The sequence below is a fragment of the Morus notabilis genome, unplaced genomic scaffold, assembly GCF_000414095.1.
Source record: "Morus notabilis unplaced genomic scaffold, ASM41409v2 Scaffold176, whole genome shotgun sequence".
In the NCBI taxonomy this organism is placed as follows: Eukaryota; Viridiplantae; Streptophyta; class Magnoliopsida; order Rosales; family Moraceae; genus Morus; species Morus notabilis.
In genome coordinates this window covers 54,509-74,811 of record NW_010368054.1, presented here as the reverse complement: position 1 = coordinate 74,811, position 20,303 = coordinate 54,509, and the positions used below count along the sequence as shown (strand labels likewise).

At 33.9% G+C, this 20,303-nt stretch overlaps 3 protein-coding genes across 3 annotated transcripts; all 3 read left to right on the top strand.

Annotated features, from left to right (window-relative positions):
* The first annotated feature begins 4,160 nt into the window (after positions 1-4,160).
* Positions 4,161-7,552, top strand: LOC21402041 (mitochondrial dicarboxylate/tricarboxylate transporter DTC). The gene is made up of 6 exons (XM_010114333.2): positions 4,161-4,469; positions 4,708-4,791; positions 5,231-5,292; positions 5,496-5,857; positions 6,708-6,922; positions 7,099-7,552. The coding sequence occupies exons 1-6, from the start codon at positions 4,350-4,352 to the stop codon at positions 7,153-7,155; spliced, it is 900 nt and encodes a 299-aa protein (XP_010112635.1). The 5' UTR covers positions 4,161-4,349; the 3' UTR covers positions 7,156-7,552.
* A 2,390-nt stretch (positions 7,553-9,942) lies between these two features.
* LOC21402040 (protochlorophyllide-dependent translocon component 52, chloroplastic) lies at positions 9,943-14,272 on the top strand. Its single transcript, XM_010114332.2, has 7 exons — positions 9,943-10,656; positions 12,043-12,230; positions 12,365-12,450; positions 12,543-12,730; positions 12,868-13,056; positions 13,227-13,414; positions 13,813-14,272. Exons 1-7 carry the CDS (start codon positions 10,126-10,128, stop codon positions 14,066-14,068), a joined length of 1,626 nt encoding a protein of 541 aa, XP_010112634.1. The 5' UTR covers positions 9,943-10,125; the 3' UTR covers positions 14,069-14,272.
* A 2,989-nt stretch (positions 14,273-17,261) lies between these two features.
* On the top strand, positions 17,262-19,640 carry LOC21402039 (G-type lectin S-receptor-like serine/threonine-protein kinase LECRK2). The gene has a single exon (XM_010114331.1). It carries the CDS (start codon positions 17,262-17,264, stop codon positions 19,638-19,640), a length of 2,379 nt encoding a protein of 792 aa, XP_010112633.1.
* The last annotated feature ends 663 nt before the right edge of the window (positions 19,641-20,303 follow it).

The following is a 20,303-nucleotide window of genomic DNA, read 5'->3' as shown; positions in this document are numbered from 1 at the left end:
ATGCTCCTTTGTTAATAACACCCTAAAAAATCCTACAAGTAGTAAGCAACTTTCATTGCACTTAATTATTGTAATCTTTTTGAAATTGGATCAGTATTCTAACTTTTTCCCATTAGAGCAACAGATTTGTATTGTTGTACAGAATTAGATGGAAAAAAAAAGTTCGTTAAAAAAAAAGTGGTATTCGGGTCAAGCCAACCATCAAACAATTAATAGACAGTTAGACTCACAAGTAAAATCGCCGGCGTATTTTTTTTTCCTTTTTTTTTTTAATTTTCTCTTGGCCGAGACAATTTTTGTTTTTTTCCTGTTGATTTTAAAGTGACAACCAAAATCACAAGGAAGCATTTAAGCAAATTTATAGTAATTGTCGAGATTTCAGTCAACTAATTATATTAGTAGGACAATTTAGTAATTTAATTTATTGAAGGCAATTTAATTTCTTGAAGGCAAGTTCTCCTAGGGTTACATAGGACTGAGGTCCCCGTTTGGCGGGCGTTGTCAAGCATTAATTCCTAATATTAAATTACGAAAACAACATCGTAGTTTTGCTCTATTTACTTTAGAGAAATCCGTCATGGAAACATCGTTTTCTTTTTATTCTTAGGGACAGCTTTCTTTATTTCATTACTTATTTATCCTTTTGAATATGCAAAATTTGCATGTGAAAGGTGACCGTAGTCGACCGCAAGCCAATCATACTGGGGACTCATTCATTTCACTGATTCGAGTTTTTAATTTTATGTTTTTACAGTAAAAAATTTTTAGAAAATATCACATTTAACTTTTTCTGCTACAGTTAAAAACTCTAAAAAAATATTATATTTTAACTCAAATTAAAAATTTAAATCCGTAAAATGAACGATGCCCATAAATTATCTCAACTCATAGATGTTTCTATAAAGAGATTGCTTTTAAAGACAATAAAGGCAAAACAAACTGACCTTTTTTTTAATATATATATATATATATATATATGAACTGAATTTCCAAAATTACCCTTTTCTACACACTTTATGTTTTTCTTTTTTTTTTCTTTTTTTTTAATGAGTTTTTCATGTTGCAAGAAAGTAAGAAAATGGTCCAGGGACGAACCCATATTGTTCTGGATTTATCAATTCACAAAAATTGAAAGAAATGTATGTATGAATTTTGCTCAGATAGTGAACATGTCTTTTAATAATCAAAATTGCAATGGCCAGATCTCAAAGGGGTTGCATTTATAGGTTTTAGAAAAAAAGAAAGGTGATTGTCTGTAGCGTTTGGTTGGTGAATTCGTGTCATGGTTCGGATCATAATTCGTGACTCATTATAGTATTTTTCTCACAAAAAATATATGTAAATCGAGAATGGTTCTGAATCGTGATTTTGAATTTATCAACCAAACGTAACTGTATTTTGGTCCTTTTAAAAAAAATTAGGGTATCCATCAATAAACCCACGTCGTAAGCCATAAGGAAAGATAAAATAAAATGAGTGTCCTGTCTTTATTAGCACAAATGATGCATTATTACAAGAGTGGAAGTCATGAATTTTAGCCAAGAAGGGCTAATCAATAGTGGAGTCAAAAAAAGGATTTTGTTAGGTTACTATGAAAAAAATAGCAATAATTTTTTTTTCCGAATAGAGATATAGTATATTTTGTAATTATTCAGTCAGAGCACAATTATAATTTTTATTATATAGTGGGGGTATGACTCAAAATTTCATACGAATTTTTAACAAAATTTATATTATATAGCAATAACGTTTTAATTTTTGGGGGAAGAAATAGAAAGTTTTTAACTTTTAGGGGGGCTATTTTACATATTTGGCATAAATGAACATATAAAATGGCAAATAAAAGAAAAGTTAAGGGGGGCTTAAGTCCCCCAAGATATGCACGGCGCGTTTGGAATTCGTTCCAAAATAATTTTATTTTTTATATGAAAATGAAAATGAAAATATTTTCAATATCAGACATAAATCATTTTTAAAAATGCATTTGGTAGTTTTATTAAGGGATTATTTTCAGTGTAAAAAAACCCATTAATGTCTCTTTTTCTCTCTCTCTGCTCGAGAGAGGAGAAAACGAAAATAAAAAATGAAAAACAATTAAAAGTCATTTTTCATTTATCTCTCATTTTACATTAAACCAAAAAATCGTTTTCATTTCTGTTTTTTGTCTTTATTGCGCAAAACGCTGTTTTGAAAATGTTTTCATTTTTCTTTCTTGAAAAACATAAAAAATAAAAACGAGATCAATTCTAAGCACGGCCGCAGTGGCTTCACCCTTGACAAGAGTGACAACACAATAAAAGAGTCACATAATAAAAATGTATGACATTAGGGTTTTATATTATTACAGTTCTGTTAAATTTATGCTAATTGCATCATCAACAATAATAATGGTGTATAATAACATCATTTTCCATATAAAAGAATACATAGAGTATTTTAGATCTTACACTCATATTATTGGAGTTCTGTGAAACTAACAAGAAGAGGAAGGACAGATTAATCTCTCTTTTTGCGTAATTCATTATTCCTTCCTCCAGCTGTGTTTTTAAAAATTAAAATTACTTGATGATATTTCAAATATAATCTAATTGAATCTTCGTCCAGTGTTGATCGAGAGATGATATAAACATACTTATCAAAAATATAATTTAGTAGTATATATTTGCAGCAATAGAAAATGTAAATTATTTTTAATATGCACAAAACATATGTATTAAGGTAAATAACACTAAATAATGTTGTATATTGTTTTGTCTTGTTAGAGGTAGTAATGTCGCTATGTTCTGTCTCAACTTTCTGTGAACTAATGCAATCAACAAACTAACTTACGTTGCTTTCTAATTAATTATGTTATGTTACGTCATTTAAAAAAATAAATTTACTTAACTCACTTTTACATATTTTAAGGTTTAAATGTGTTAAATGACGTTGGGGTCTACCTACAACAATTTTTGAGCCCTGTTCCCGCCCTCGCCACTCACCCTTTTCGGCCATGGAGGTCCACCTTTATTTTTTTAATTTATTTTACCGATTCGAGTTTAGAATTTGAGTTTTACTACAGTAAAAAGCTCTAAGAAACAGTCACATCTAATTTTTTTTTTTTGCTACAGTAAAAAGTTCTCACATAAAGTCACATCTCAACTCGAATTAAAAACTCGAATCAGCGAACTAAACGAACCCAAAATTTATCTCAATTCTCTCTTATTTATTTATTTATTACCTTTTGATTGTGTAATTTTATCCAAAAACACATTGGAAGGGAGGTTTTTAGCACAATTAGACATCAATGAAACATAAAAGAATCTTTAATGTTGCTGCGATGGGTATAATCCAATATTACCATATAAGATCGAATATTTCAAGCAAAAAAAAAAAAAAAGACTGAATAGATTTTTCTTTTTTTTAATCTTTGTTCCTATATGGAATGTAGGCTATTTCGATGGACACTCGCTCACTTTATGAGTTTGACAAATTAGTCTGTTAATTTTTTTTTTTGACAATTCACCTCTTAAATTTAAAAATTTATTACAATATTGGTCAAATTGAAAACTAAGTTAAAAATTTAGACGATATCTTCTACGTGAGTATTTAATAAGGATAATTAACATTTTTTGCATCGAATTGATCCTCATATATGCATCATGGGTAAATTTTTTTTAAAAATTGTGAGTTAACTGTTTTGGAAGAAAAATTTGGATCCCCCAATTAATTTTTTTTTTTCACGCATGATGTGCATAAAGGGTTCAATTTGATGCAAAAGACCAGAATTATTCTTATTAAACATTCACGTGGAAGACATTGTCTAAATTTTTAACTTCATTTTTAAGTTGACTAATAATACAATTAATTTTAAATTTTAAGAGATGAATTGCTAAAAAAAAAAAAAATTAAAAGGATCAATTTACCAAACTCCTAAAGTTTAGGGGTTGTGGCCTTGGAATGTATATATAGGAAACCCAAATGAAATAAACGAGAAGGGCAAAATGGTCAATTAACCTAAAAATAGTCGAGCCAAAAGTTGTCCCATACCAAAACTGTAATTTGTTGGAAATCTGAGGTCATGCACCCAACAGAAAACTTGTGTTCACCTTTTTTCTTTTTATTATTTGAAATAAAATAAAAGACAATTTTAAAATAATTTCCACCAAGAGAGGGTTTTTGTGTTTTTGCACCACTGCTTTGCTTTCCTTAAATTGCAGCCAACTTCGGCTCCTCCGTTTTCTCGTTCCTTTTGAGCAACAACAACGCACAAACCGTAGAGAGTTTCTCTCTCTAGCCGATCTCTTCTCTCTCTCTCTCTCTCTCCCGCTTGAGCTCTTACTCTCTTCTGAGTACAGAAAAAAAAAATTATGGGAGACGAGAAGAAGCCCAAATCCACCGGTGTCTGGCCCACAGTGAAGCCCTTCGTCAATGGCGGTGCCTCCGGTATGCTCGCCACATGCGTCATCCAACCCATAGATATGATCAAGGTTCATTATTTTCTGTTTATTTTTGTGATTTGTTACATACCCATTTCTGTTTTCTCCGTTTTGTTGATGAATCAGTTCGATTTTTAGATAAATTTTGTGTTTTGTTTTATGGGTTTTGGATCTGTGATTCGATGCTTGTTTTGGAATTTGCTGAAAGATTTTTGCTTTTGGTTGATCAAATGGAGGCTTATTCTTTACTGGGTTTGTCTTGGTTTTTTGGCTGTTTTTGTTTTTGTAGGTGAGAATTCAATTGGGTCAGGGATCGGCAGGACAGGTCACCAAAACCATGCTTAAGGAGGAGGGTGTTGGTGCCTTTTACAAGGTTTGGTTTGTCTCTTTTTTGAATTGAGTTTATTTATTTTCTTGTATTGTTGATCTGATGAGGAATAATTGAGTTATGTATCAAGTTTTTTCATTAGGAACTTTGTGATAAATATGGATCTTTTTGTTTAGTTTTGGAACATGGGCCTTTAGAATATTCTAGATTATTTTGCAGTTGGGTATTTGCCATGCTTGTGAAGCCATGGGAAATGTAGAAATTAATGTAAAGTTTACATTTTTGTTTTTGATTAGCATTTCTAGAGGCTGTTGTAAAAGTGGTTGGATTTACTGTGTAGACTAAGGCCTTTGAATTTACAAGCTAAGAAATTGGTTTGACTCCTTTAGTGGTCAGATTTAATGTTTGGAAATAGGTTTCTCATTTGAAAAGGAAAAAATTATTTTCCTCATTTGTTTGTCTAATAGACATTACTTTTGAGCAGGGTCTGTCTGCTGGGTTGCTGAGACAAGCGACTTACACCACTGCCCGTCTTGGATCTTTCAAGTGAGTGATTTACAGTACTTAAGTAAGCAAGTTATTATAGGACAATAGATTTTTCTCTTTCCCTTTTCTGAAATCCATTTTCTTATTGATTGTTTCATTTTTTTTTTGTTTTTCCTGGATCCTGGCAAGAAAATTTATCACGTGGACTGCGATATATCATTGTTATTCTTATTAACACTGGACTTTACACTTCTCTTTTTTAGGATATTGACGAACAAGGCGATTGAGGCGAATGATGGGAAGCCCCTACCCTTGTATCAAAAAGCTTTGTGTGGGCTGACCGCTGGTGCTATTGGAGCTTCTGTTGGTAGTCCGGCAGATTTGGCTCTCATTCGTATGCAGGCTGATGCCACCTTGCCTGTTGCGCAGCGCCGGAATTACAAAAATGCTTTCCATGCCCTCTATCGGATTGTTTCTGATGAAGGGGTATTGGCCCTTTGGAAGGGTGCAGGTCCTACTGTAGTCAGAGCAATGGCATTGAACATGGGAATGCTTGCCTCTTATGATCAAAGTGTTGAGTTCTTCAAGGATTCTGTGGGCCTTGGCGAAGCTTCTACAGTGTTAGGTATTGTTCTTTGAAGACAGTTTGATATGGTTTGATGTCTTCTTAAGTTAAATGGGCTTTATTTCAACAAAAATTTCATTTCTTCCAATGTTAATTGAAAGTTTTGTTGAACATGCGGTAGCATATTTCATTTTTCAAATGTGTCTCATATAGTCGTATAGATCGTGTGCATCTCTCTCTAGTGTTAGGTGAATAACTTTCAAGGCCTCTTTTATGTGATAGAGATTCGTCGTGATAAGACAATTAGTGACCGGTCTGTAGTCCTATTTACAGTTGTTGAATTAAGATTCTGAATGTTCTGAGATCTAGTTTTACTAAATCTCATCTGTTTGTCTGTCTGTCTGTGACTTATTTATTTGTTTGGTGCGATGGGTGTCCTGCGGTTCCCTTAACACGTTGCATGTTTTCCTTCCTTTTACACCCTCCCCTCTCTTTTTTCTTCTTTCCTTGTTTAATTCACTGGAACACCATTTTGAACCAAGTAGTTTTTTAAAACCTTATTTTTGGGGTTGGCAAGTTAGCAACATTTTGGGATAAAACAGTTGAGGAACAGTGTATGGCAATTGAATGAAGTCATTGTTTATTAAATTGCGCTTTTTTCTTTTCTGCAACTTTTTCGGCTTGAAATTATGATTTTTCTGAATCAGTTGAGGCTGTTGCGCTACTTCATAGCTTTAACTTATTAGCACAACAAATTACATGTAAATATAATTTAATTTGTCAAGACAGCACAACATTTATGAATCAACATGTGCGTCATGTTAAATATTTGTTGCATGTCTTTGATTATTTGGAAAAGATTTTTGATGTTTTAACTTTCTTAACCCGGGCCTCCTTTTTCTGTTTACAGCTGCAAGTTCCGTCTCTGGGTTCTTTGCTGCCGCTTGCAGTTTGCCCTTTGATTATGTCAAAACCCAGATTCAGAAAATGCAACCTGATGCTCAAGGGAAATACCCATACACCGGCTCTTTAGATTGTGCTTTGAAGACCCTCAAAGCTGGAGGACCATTTAAATTTTACACCGGTTTCCCTGTGTATTGTGTTAGGATTGCTCCTCACGTCATGGTACTCTCTCTCTCTGTCTCTCTCATTCATTATCTTTGATTGGCTTATTGGTTGTTGTCTCAAATTATCCTCGTTCCTAGATGAGTCTGGTTAAACGAAGAGCTATCTTCTTTGACTTAAAGGTTCATATTATTTTCGATGTTTTGCTCACTATTGGTGATGTTTCCTGGATGCAGATGACATGGATTTTCCTCAACCAGGTTCAGAAGTTTGAGAAATCTATTGGGTTGTAGAAGAGTTCTGCGCTGGTGTGGAGATTTTTGTTAGAGTCGAGTTGAAACCTTCAAATAATAATTTACTTCGGCTGTGTTCTAGTTCTTGTTTTGAGCCTAAGTAGCAGTTCACAAATATGATAATCACAGCATTCATTTCTCAAAGTTTTTTGTGGTTAAGGCCACATTATACTATTTGAACTTTCCCGGCAATTTTAAACTTGACAAGAACAGGACCTTAATTAACATGAAATTGTTACATTTGGGGCTCGTCTCACCTATCGAATTATCCGTGAAAATGGCAATAACGAGCTTAGCATGCAGGTTCCTTTGTAACCTTTATTATTTGCGAGGAGACATTGAATGAAATATTTCATAAGGTCATTTTTCCCTTTCTTTTTACAAAATGTCATTCTGTGTCTCGTTATTCTTCCTCTTGTTTTGCTTGTATATTTCTAATATTTAAGTGCCAATCATGTCTGGATCTAATTGCACGCTCAAAGAATGACGCCACAAAAAATGCACATTTGTCCCCTGTATTTGTATGGTTTTAGCGTTGTCTTATTATTATTATTATTATGCTTTGTTTCATGAGCTCAGTTTTATTTGTACAGCTTGTCAATAATTGTGCCAGTGTTAAGGAGGATCAAGAAATTTCTTAGATGAAAAATAATTCGTAAATGCAAAATGTTATTAGTCACCTCAACATGAAGCAGTTGTAATCTGAATCCAGAATCAAGTTTTGGCTAATATGAAACATACAACTTTCGGTCCAAACATTGAAGTTTCTTTGTAGATCTCCTTATCACATTCTCTGCTCTTTTCTGGGCTCACTGCAATGCAAATGAAAACCAGAAGCTCTATAACAAACCAAAAGATGTGAACAAAACTAGTCACAGAACATAAAAGAAGGAAAGTAAAGGTTAAGTGGACTTTTTGGTTCATAAATTTAGAATTATGATTCAGAATTATTCTTAATTTACGTATATTTTTTATGAGAGAAAATACTGTAACGAATTACAAACTATAATTCAAATAATGACATAAATTCACATCTTACCTCCATGGATCAGTTTTTACACAAACAATTCACGTAATGTAGTATTACGTTTTCGGTTCTGGTCGAAGAAGCACTCCCGTTATCTTCATTATGTGTGAGGCCTGTGCTATTCGAACTGTGGTGTGTGAATGATTTTTTTTTTTGGATTATTCGTACTTGTGTCCCATCAACTTTTGAGTTATCCATTGTTTACCTCTTAAATAAATTTAAGACTCGCATTGTGTCTCTAAATTTTAAATTAATCTCACTTAATTCTCTATATAAGAATTTTTGTTAAAAGCGGATGGAGAAAGAAAAATGTCTTTAGTGGAGTCTTGTTTTTCTATGTTAGAATTTATATTAAAACAAATGAGAAAAATACCACATGATCATATTTAATCTCTTATTTTTATCTGCTTTTAACAAAATTTCTAAGGCAATATTTTTCGTAGCGTAAGCTTTTTTGCTCCATCAATAGGTAAGACTGTTTTAGCCGTTTGATTGATTTTTTAACAGTCAATTCTGTGAGAGTTCATGTTAAAAATTTGAGATGTGCGACACATAATTATTTTCAGTCACATATATAACCGTTAAAAAGTTAATTTAACGGTTAAAACAATCTTACCTACCTGTAAGGCAAAAAAGCATGCTCTATCATAAAAGTTGCCAATTTTTAATAGGTTAAGTGGGACTAATTGAGAATTCATAAAACAAAGTTAGGCATTGTTCACTTCACGGATTCGAGTTTTTAATTCGAACTGAGATGTGACATTTTCTAAGAGCATTTCACTGTAGCAGAAAAAGTTAAATGTGACATTTTCTGAGAACATTTTACTATAGAAACCTAAAACTGAAAACTCGATTCGGTGAAATGAATGAGGTCTTAGAGTCTCACCGTCGAGGTTCTTTTTAAAATTTGACAAACAAATAAAAAATGACCCCAAAATTTTAATTGAGACTTTTTTTTGGTACCCTAACATACCAGTATGTTAGATTTTTTATCCGTTAGATATGCATAAAATCACGTAAAAATTAAAAAGTACACAAATTTAATAGTAAAAAATCCTTATAAGTACGCTAAGTGTACCAGAGAATTTTTCTTTTTAATATTTTTTCATTTTCTCTTTTAGGTCTCATGACTCTCATCGCACAAATTCTTAAAAGGGAGATTTTATAGTGATATTTTTTGAGAGCTTTTCACTGTAGCAAAAAAAGTTAAATGTGACATTTTTTGAGAATTTTTTACTGTAAAAATTTAAAATTGAAAACTCAAATTGATAAAATGAACGAGGCCTTAATCTATTGGTATATTAGTTTGGGAGAAAGAGAGAAATAGGCCAAAACTTGAGATGAATTAAAATTAATAGGCCAATAGTTTACATAAGTTAATAAATAGGCCAAATTACTGTTTTCGTCCATAGCTTGTCTGATTATGAACCATAACTTGATAAGTTATTCTCAGTTTTTATCCATAACTTGTCTGACTATGAACCATAACTTGATAAATTTATCCATAACTTATCTAATTATAAACCATAACTTAACAAGTTATAACCTATTAATTTATATAATTAAAAATTAACTTATATACTTTTTTTAATTTTTTATATTAGTCTATTTCCTACTATTTCTCCATTAGTTTAGGGAAGAAGTCGTTGTTAAAAAAGCAAGTCTTCTATAAAAAAAAGAATAATAATAAAAAAATAAAGCAAAAGTGATAATGAGCAGTTGGTTCATTTACTTCCAAAAACATGCAGAACCATATTTTGAATTCACTCCCAAGTAGAAAAAACGCCTCTCTTTGCGTATCGTCCGCACAATCACTCTGAAATATCCAAAATATGATGAGCCTCACGTCTTTCCCTGAAGGGCCCCACTACAAACTTTATTGTTAAAGTTTTCAACACTCTCTCCTCTTCTTCTACTCTTCCGAAAAAGTGGAAGCTGCAGCCATGGAAGCTCTCAGAACTTCTCCTGTTCATTCTCTTGGACTTCCATCCAGACTTGACAACAAAACCCAATTCAGAAAACTCATTTCCTCAAACGTTAACCCATTTTTACCCACTTCATCTTTTTGTTCTGATCATCGTCAAAGAAATCCATCAAGGTTCGAGCTTTTCACCACCATATCATCGTCTGTTTCAACAGATCTTTCAGACCCACCTCAGCCAGAGGTCAGAACCGAAACCCCAGGTGGCAAATTCGATTGGTATTCGCAGTGGTATCCGGTTATGCCGGTTTGTGATCTGGATAAGAGGGTCCCACATGGGAAGAAGGTGATTGGTCTTGATGTGGTGGTGTGGTGGGACAGGAATGAGAGTGATTGGAAGGTGTTTGATGATAGTTGTCCTCATAGATTGGCACCACTCTCTGAAGGGAGGATTGATCAGTGGGGCCGGTTGCAGTGTGTTTATCATGGTTGGTGTTTTAATGGCTCCGGTGACTGCAACTTCATCCCTCAAGCACCTCCTGATGGACCTCCGGTAATTAGTGTTCTTTCCACAAGTGTTTTCTTTTGTTTCTTGTTATCTCCATGTCTTATGATATTTTAATATTTTATGTGATTCTTGTGACATATAATAAAGCTGTTATTATAACAATTATTATTTAATTTATAAAAGATGGAATATTCCAACTATTGATATATATTATCATATTAGAGATTGTTATCTTATAATCATAGTAGGGCTTGTCTGAATGTTTTTGCTTAGGGGTGTTCATCGAATCCTTGATTCCGATTAATTTGCCTAACCCAAACCAATTCACGCTGGTTAAATGAGATTGGGAGGACATTTGATCTGATACAGGTTGACAAAATCCTAATCCGAAAATTTGGGTTTCGTTTCAGATTGAGCATTTATCGATCCGCAAAATTCGAACTATGTATATTATATATACATATATAAGTTTGTTTGTTATGATTTACTGTAATGTTGTAATTTAGTTTATTGTCAAAGACTCGAATTTTACCAGGTTGTAACAAACAGGATTTCATCAAACTATTTTGGATCAATTTCATAAATACCTCCTCAACTATGTGCGCTAACTAGTTCAACATGCCAACCGACTTTTAAAAAGGATTCGTTTTACCCCTGATTTATATAGTTCATAGAGCATTTATGAAATTATAATTAGCATCACATCATCATTCTATTAATATTACAGACAGAGACGAAAAGGGTGTTTTTAAGAATTTTATATGGTTTAGGGCGTGAAATGAACAATTTTCAAAGTTTATTGGAGGGCTTGATGAATTAGGATACATAATCGGGGACATTTATGAAAATAATCTACTTTTTATATTGTTGCACGTAAATTTCTAATTTTAGAATGACTTTTTGAAATAAGTGGAAAAAGAAGGTCTTAAGAGTCTAGAACCCGTTTAGTTTGCTGATTTGAGTTCAGATGTGACTTTATGTGAGAGTTTTTTACTGTAGCAAAAAAGTTAGATGTGACTGTTTCTGAGAATTTTTTTACTGTAGCAAAACTTGAATTCTAAACTCGAATCGATGAAATGAACTGGGCCTTAATTTTAGATGTCCAAATCCTAGGCCTAATTCTCATAATCCACAAAATTTCATCAGTAGTATCCAATGCTTTTGTGCTGGGTTGGGTTGGGTTAGGTTAGGTTGGGTTCAGGGAACTTTTAGATTGGACACAGATTGGGATAATCCCACCCACCCAACCCGCGAATAATACATAATTTGGTTTTCTGTTCTTCAATAAACTAAAGAAAAGGGCTACTAACATTGAAGTGAAGAATTTATTTATTCATTATTGTTGTATTCAAATTGTATTCACCCTAAGCAAAATAATACCCTTTTTTGCAAAGATGATAATGATTAAACACTTGGGAGCATATTATGCAGGTTCACACTTTCAAGAAAGCATGTGCAGCTATTTATCCAAGCACTGTGCAGAATGGCATTGTATGGTTTTGGCCAAACACTGATCCTCAATACAAAGATATTCTTATGAAGAAAAAACCCCCTTACATATCAGAAATCGATGATCCATCCTTCACTAAGTTGATGGGAAATAGAGATATCCCCTACGGGTAGGCAAAGCAATACTCTCAACTATGATGGACTCCTTTTTACCGAAGTTATGCCTATTCTTCAACTCTTTTTTCTATGTCCTAGCTCTTCCAAATTAACATACTTCGTTGTTTTTTATACTTTGCATTTTCAGATACGAGGTCTTGATTGAAAATCTCATGGACCCTGCGCATGTTCCGTACGCACATTACGGAATAATGCGGACGCCACAGCGCAAAAGTACAGAGATCTGCGCCCTCTATGAATGCTAATGTTGACTTTTCTTTATGTAGACAAAGCATATATAATAGTTTTTCCATGTTTCTTCGTAGGTAAGGCTGATAGGGAAGGGGGCATACCCCTGGACTTGAGTGTGGATAACTTTAACACCGATGGTTTCAATGGAAGACGAGAGCCTGCAGGTTTCAACAGGTTTTGTGCACCATGTGTGTTTTATTCTTCTATCCCTCTTACACCAAATCAAGATAACGGGGCTTCTTCTTCTACCGGCACCAAAAAGGTAATAATACGTTACCTTTATCTTTGTTTCTGTATGTATGTAAACACTAATGACTGGTAGCAAGAGTTGATCTTATCTGTTTGTTTTCCATCTTTGTGTTTGACTAATTTTCTTCATCTCTTTTTGGTTTTCTAAAGGACTCATCAGTTCAGAAGAGAATGGTTCTAGTTTTTATTTGCATTCCTGTTAGTCCGGGTAAGAGCAGATTGATATGGACATTTCCGAGAAACTTTGGGGTTTGGATTGACAAAGTTGTTCCGCGATGGATGTTTCATATCGGGCAAAACTTGATTCTGGATTCAGATTTATATCTGCTTCATGTCGAGGTGCCTTCCTAACTCTGTGTTTATAAACAATTTTCCATCTATGGAATTTTTTGATCCTCCCAACACTACATATATATTCAATTGACAAGATGTGATAAAACTCACCGATAAGTCAACTTGCCGATGTCCTAAGCAGCATGTCCTTTTGGCTTCTTAAATTCTTTCCATAGGAGCGCAAGATAATGGATGTCGGCCCTTCCCAGTGGCAGAAAGCATGTTTTGTGCCAACAAAGTCGGATGCGCTCGTGGTTGGATTCAGAAAGTGGTTAAACAAGTACGCTGGTGGTCAAGTTGATTGGAGAGGCAAATTCAGTGGAGCTCTTCCCCCAACTCCTCCAAGAGAACAGCTTATGGACAGGTAAATTAAAACTGAGTCATTCTACCAAATTGGAATAATTTTTCCACTACCCTTTTGATGTACAATGAGGAAGTTATGCTTATGGCGTCTTACTAGACAATAAGAGGATCTGAGAACGATAAAGTTTTGTGTCTTAATAGTAATCCAGTCCATTGTTAATTCAATCACATAGAAAGTTTATAAACAAATTCATACAATCCCCTCTCGCTGTATATAAACTCATGAACTCATTTCTTTTCTGCTTAACATTTCAGGTCCTTAACTTGAAATATATTGCGATACTAAAAAATTACTTCAATTCTCCTGCCTATTTGTTAGTGATTGGAGGAATTATATGAACGAGTCAAAATCTTTGTAGGCTCGATAGTACTTGCTCATTGTTTTTGGACATTTTTCAGGTATTGGACTCATGTGGTGAACTGCAGCAGTTGCAATGCTGCATACAAGGGGCTCAACGTCCTTGAGGTTGTGTTGCAAGTCATCTCCATTTCTTTGCTTGGAATTGTTGCTGCAGCCAAACAAAGCATCACATCCATGGTTGTGAAAACGGCTATGGTTTCGATGGCCGTGCTGTGCTTTGCAGCCTCAAAATGGTTGGCTCACTTTGTCTACAAAGTCTTTCACTATCATGACTACAATCACGCTTTTCGCTAGTTTACATGTTTTAATGAAAACAGCATATTTATGTATACTGTAAATATAATATGAGCTTGTTATCCATGAAAAGCCATAAAGATCTGTAGTGTGAGAGTTTGTGAATCGCTTGGATAACATATTGTGGATATGTTTGTACCTAAGTTTCATTTTTCAAAAGTCAAATACATGGCTTAGAAAGCCAATTAAAACTATTAAAACAATGAGCCAATGAAAACTAGAAAAAGCAAAATATAATAGCTGTTGAATACTTAAATATAGAGTCTATTATCGTTTATATGATTAACAGCGTCATGCATGGTTGCATATGATTTTTTAAATTCATTATGGCATCCCAAATATATTGACACCTCTAGCCAGAAATGTTATACCTTGACCAAAATTTACTAGTAAGAATGAAAAGAAATAACAACAAAATGTTCAATTCTAACTTCTGGAGAAGCAAGGAAACATCGGAGAAAAGAAAAGAAACCACCTGATATGATCTACTCTCTCGCAAAAGGAGAGTCCTCGTTAAAATCCTTGGTAGAAAAGAAAATTATCCAAGGGAAAGAATGGAAAAAAAAAACAAAAAAAACAAAAAACAAAAAACAAACTCGTTGTGTTTTTAGGTCTAAGACAACAAATTTCGCCACGCACAGTTGTTTATTATTTTTATTTTTAGGAGGTATCATAATCAAGAGAAGTTACTTTTTAAGTGGCTCAAAACCTTTTTCTTTTCTTTTTGGCTGAAAAGATAATTACGTGAGAGAAGCGTAACATATTCTAATAAATTAAATCTAACACGTGATGATAATTTAAATAGAGATAAAGAGTATAATTATAGAGGTTTAAACTCAAGACTTCTCTCTTTAATATCATGTGAGTTTATCAATTTATTTAAAAAACTTAAGCCGACAATAGTTTTATACCTTTTAATAAGAAAAAAAAAATGAAAAAGTTCAAAATCCAATCACAAAGGCCAACAAAAGAAGCAAAAGAAGAAACACAATAAAGCCAACGAAGGAAGAAACACAATTCGGTTAAGAGTGCATGATCCAATTCGGTTTGTTGGACAATTAGTGAAAGAAGCGTGGTGTTGCAAAAGCATAGCAATGATAGAGACATCGCTAAAAGGTTTTAACAATGGAATTTATGGTGACGACTAATATTTAGCGACGACAGAAACTTCTTTAGCGATGGCATCGTATTTTTAACGATGGTGATCATCACCGCTGAATAACCTATTTGTTGACTGTGTATTTTTTTTTACAGAACATTAACTGTCATGTAATTCTAATAAATGGATTTGTGAAAATATGACCTTTTTTAGCTATTTCTTTTAGTAAGTATTCAAGGTTTTGTAAAATTAATGAAATGGTCCTTATCAATGCTAAAACATGATATATAATAACAAATTTATTTATCATTAATTGACTCAGTAGTGTATCACTGATTGACTCAATAGTTTATCACTAATTAACTAATTTTAATCATTGATCGACTAATATAAGTTAGCAATTAACCAATTTTAATTAATAATTTGTTGATTTATCATTGACAAACTATTAGTAAATAGATGATAAACCAGTTTATCAACGATATACAATGGCACATCAATGATTGAAAACAGCCATGTACATAAAAAAATAAAATAGAAAAAAAAAAGTTTGGCCATTAATTTAAAAGGGACGGTCAAATTAAACCAGCCATCGACCTAATTTTTCGTGTAATCAGTTATATGTCCCTATAGTTTTATTGTTCATTTATATTTTATCCCAAGTTTATACAATATAATATTAGTTTCTAAAATAAAACCCTGGGTCCTTGCCAATTTTTTTAACTAACAGAATTATTATTCGTTTCCTTTTGTTGTTGTTTCCTTTTCTTCTTAGTATTTGTAATAAGTAAATGTATATAATAATATATTGACGAATTTTTAATGGTTATGTTTCCATCGATAGTTACTATTAAATATAAAAATTTGATAACGTGACATGATAAAAAATCTAGTTTCATTAATTGTCATAAATTTTTTTAATCAACCATGTAATTTATTATAATCGTCGAATTAGTATCTTAGGGCTAAAATTATAATACCCACATGAGTGCCACAAAGTAGAAAAGTATAGAGATTATTAGATTAATTCGCAGCTTCCATATGAAACAACAAGAATGACTCAGATTTTTGAAGTAATCTATATATCACCATATGGAGGCTTGGTCAAGATAGCAATCTATGAATACTTAAATATCAAAAGTTATAACGAAGCAATATATGAATGCCAAATGCCGAACAGCAATAAAGGTTTTAAGAAGTCAAATTAGACGGTAGTTTTCAGATGTCTTCTTTTTTTCCCTTTCTTTTGAACTTTAGTGGGGGGTTTTTTTTTTTTGTTTTTTTTCGTTTTAAGTCAATAAATTAAGTCAAGAATATGGGATACATTTTTCGTATGTGTTGACTTTGTTGGGATATAATGAAGTTTTCCGGGTCACTCTACCATTTTGCTAAGAAGAACGACGGCAACTTTAATACAGGTGCTTACAAAATACTAGACAAAGATTTCTGTTAATACAGGACGCGTTTGGGACGCGTTTGGAACTCGTTTTAAAATAATTTTATTTTTTACATGAAAATAAAAATGAAAACGTTTTCAATCTCATTCTTTATCTGCTCGAGAGAGGAGAAAACGAAAACAAAAAATGAAAAATGACTAAAAGTCGTTTTTCATTTTTCTCTCATTTTACACTAAACCAAAAAATTATTTTTATTTTTGTTGCGCCAAACGCCATTTTAAAAACGTTTTCAATTTTTTTTTTGAAAAACGTGAAAAATAAAAACGAGATCAATTCTGTCATTAATAACCGGATAAAAAAGTATCTATAATGGATAATAATAACTGATTCTAAAGACGAGTAATTTGAATAACAAAATATATTGTAAAAACTGCCGTCTCTGGAGATTAAGGTAAGGATGCTATAGTCGGTGAACCAGTTGGAGAGTCACTACCAAAGAATATTATAAATGTCACAAACTGAACCTATATATTTGTTTTCATTATAGAAACCTGATTACTCCTTTGTAATTTTTAGCAAGGAAAACACATAAAAAATAAGCATCTTCTTATATATATATTTATATGATATTCGCTTTGTGTGCTTCATGATATCATGAGTACTCATGCAATCATCTAATTCCCCATATTCTCATACCATGGCTCTGGCAACATCATATATTCTCTATTTCTTGCTTTGTTTTCCGATGATTCTACTCCTCACCACTGCCCAAGCTCAAACAAACATATCTTTAGGCTCATCCCTCATTGCCATCAACAATAATATGTCCTGGAAATCGCCTTTAGGTGATTTTGCTTTCGGTTTCCAGCAAATTGGAAAAGATGGCTTCTTACTAGCCATCTGGTTCAGCAACATCCCTCAGCAAACTATTATCTGGTCAGCCAACAGAGACAATCTGGCGCCAATGGGATCCAAAGTTGAGTTGACTGAATTCGGGCTCTTCCTCAAGGGTCCAGCAGGTGATGTGATGTGGAGCCGGGGTAACACTGGCACTTCAGTTGCTTATGCAGCCATGCTCGACACTGGAAATTTTGTGTTGGTAGATACAAACTTGGTCAATTTGTGGGAGAGTTTTAGTGAACCAACAGATACGCTTTTGCCAACTCAAACTTTGCCTCAAGGAAGGAAGCTTGTTGCTCGCTACTCGGAAATGAACTATTCAACTGGAAGATTTTTTCTCACAATGCAAACAGATGGAAATTTGGTGCTTTACACAAGAAAAGTACCCTTGGATGCTGCTAATACCGGCTACTGGAACAGCAAGACGTTACACGATGGCCATCTATTGAGATTTAACCAGTCTGGCTTTATTTATGTTGAAGCAGAAAATGGCACTGCAGTTGAGATATTATCATCTAACGCTAGCTCAACAACAGACTTCTACCACAGGGCTACTCTAGAATTCGATGGCATTTTCGTGCACTATTTTCACCCGAAGAGCAGCAGTACGAGTTCCGGGGGTTGGAGTATGATATGGTACTCTTCAACCCCCATACCTCCAAATATCTGTACAAGCCTTACAGAAGTAGGCACTGGAAGTGGAGCTTGCGGGTTCAACAGCTACTGCAGATTAGGTCCTGAACAGAGGCCGAATTGCCTTTGTCCAAGTGGTTACTCGTTTATCGATTCAAATAATGAAATGAAAGGCTGCAGACAACTGGCGGAGGCTCAAAATTGCAGTGGAGATTCTCATGATGCTGATAATTTTTATTTTGATGCCATGGAAAACGTAGATTTTCCTTATTCTGACTATGAGGATTTTTATCCAATGGATGAGGATCAATGCAGGAAAGCTTGTTTGGGTGATTGTTTCTGCGTTGCGGTTATTTTTCGACGTTCTAGTTGTTGGAAGCTGCAAAATCCTCTCAGAAATGGGAGGGCAGACAGTGAAGGTGATGGTGGGAAGGCACTGATCAAAGTAAGAAAAGATTATTCGACCACCAAGAGCGAAAAGAAACATATTTCAGCTGTGGTGCTCGTTGGAATATCTGTCATAAGTAGCTCAGTGCTTCTCTTATTACTAGCAACTTTTCTGGTTCTTTTTCATTTCAAGAGAAGTGCAAGAGTTGCTCAAGCACAACACACCCAATCCATGCCGGGTATGAATCTTCAAACTTTCAGATATGAGGAGCTAGAAAAAGCTACTGATGGGTTCAGAGAACAACTAGGTAGGGGAGCTTTTGGTACTGTTTTCCAAGGAGTTCTCTCATTTGACAAAGGAAATCTAGTCGCAGTTAAGAAGTTAGAAATTATGATGAAGGAAGGTGAGCAGGAGTTCGAAGCGGAAGTTAGTGCAATTGGTCATACACATCATAAGAATTTGGTACGACTGATCGGGTTCTGCAACGAAGCCCAACACCGGCTTCTTGTGTACGAGTACATGACTAAAGGCTCCCTAGCTAGCTTCATTTTCAGACCTTCAAGACCAAACTGGCACCAGAGGACGCAAATTGCCCTGGGAATAGCAAGGGGGCTTTTCTACTTGCATGAAGAGTGCAGCACCCAAATCATACATTGCGATATCAAGCCTCAGAACATCCTTTTGGACGAGAATTTTACGGCAAGGATTTCTGATTTTGGTTTAGCAAAGATTTTGAAGATGGACCAAACACGAACTGCAACTGGAATCCGGGGAACCAAAGGGTATGTGGCCCCTGAATGGTTCAAAAACGTGCCTATCACTGTCAAGGTGGATGTCTATAGTTATGGCATTCTCTTGTTAGAGCTTATTTGTTGCAGAAAGAGTTTCGAAGCAGACGCAAAGGACGAGAGCAAAATGGTGCTGGCTGATTGGGCATATGACTGCTATAAAGATGGGAAACTATACATTCTGATGGAAAATGATGGTGAGGCAATGAGTGACATGAAGATGGTGGAGAAGTATGTGATGGTTTCGATATGGTGTATCCAAGAGGATCCATCAATAAGACCTACAATGAAGAAAGTTATACAAATGCTTGAAGGATCTATTGAAGTCCCAATTCCCCCTAATCCATCATCAATCCTCAGTTTTTAGTACATCAAAATGCTCTAATTGGCTGCTATGGTACTATCTGTTCTGAATAAATCCTCATCCTTATGCATGTATAAGTAAAGCCTAACATCTTTGATAAAACGTGGTTCTATTTTAACCTTTTGTATTCTTTAAGACTTTCTAAATGGTGAACCTATACATGGGATCACTGAAGAATTTTATTCCCAGTCCATAATGAATTAGTATATCGCGTAATTTTACATCGATAACAGAGTTGAATCGGTTTCTGAATGCTTGACGCATATAATAGTCACAGAGTTCTTTTTTTCGTCTCCGTTTAAGGGGTAAATTCTGCAATTTTCTCTCCTTTTTCTTTTTCCATATTGCTAATGAGCTGCATCTGAAATTGGAAGAAGATTTTAACGTCTAAACCAACCTAACGTATGACAAATTTGTCTTTTGCCAATCAGTACTTCTCTCAAACAAAGGTGAGCCCAACCTTAATTTCAAAGAAAAATATAAGAATAACTATTATTTTTCATCATCTTTTTATTTACGTCATTAAAAAGTTTTCTGGTAGAATATGAAACGTATCCTGTGAGAAGAAAAAAAAATATTCCGATAGATTACAAAAGATATCCTACCAGAAATGATAAATTTAAAATTGATAGAAAAAATAAAAGTGTTGTCTTTTTTTCTTTTATG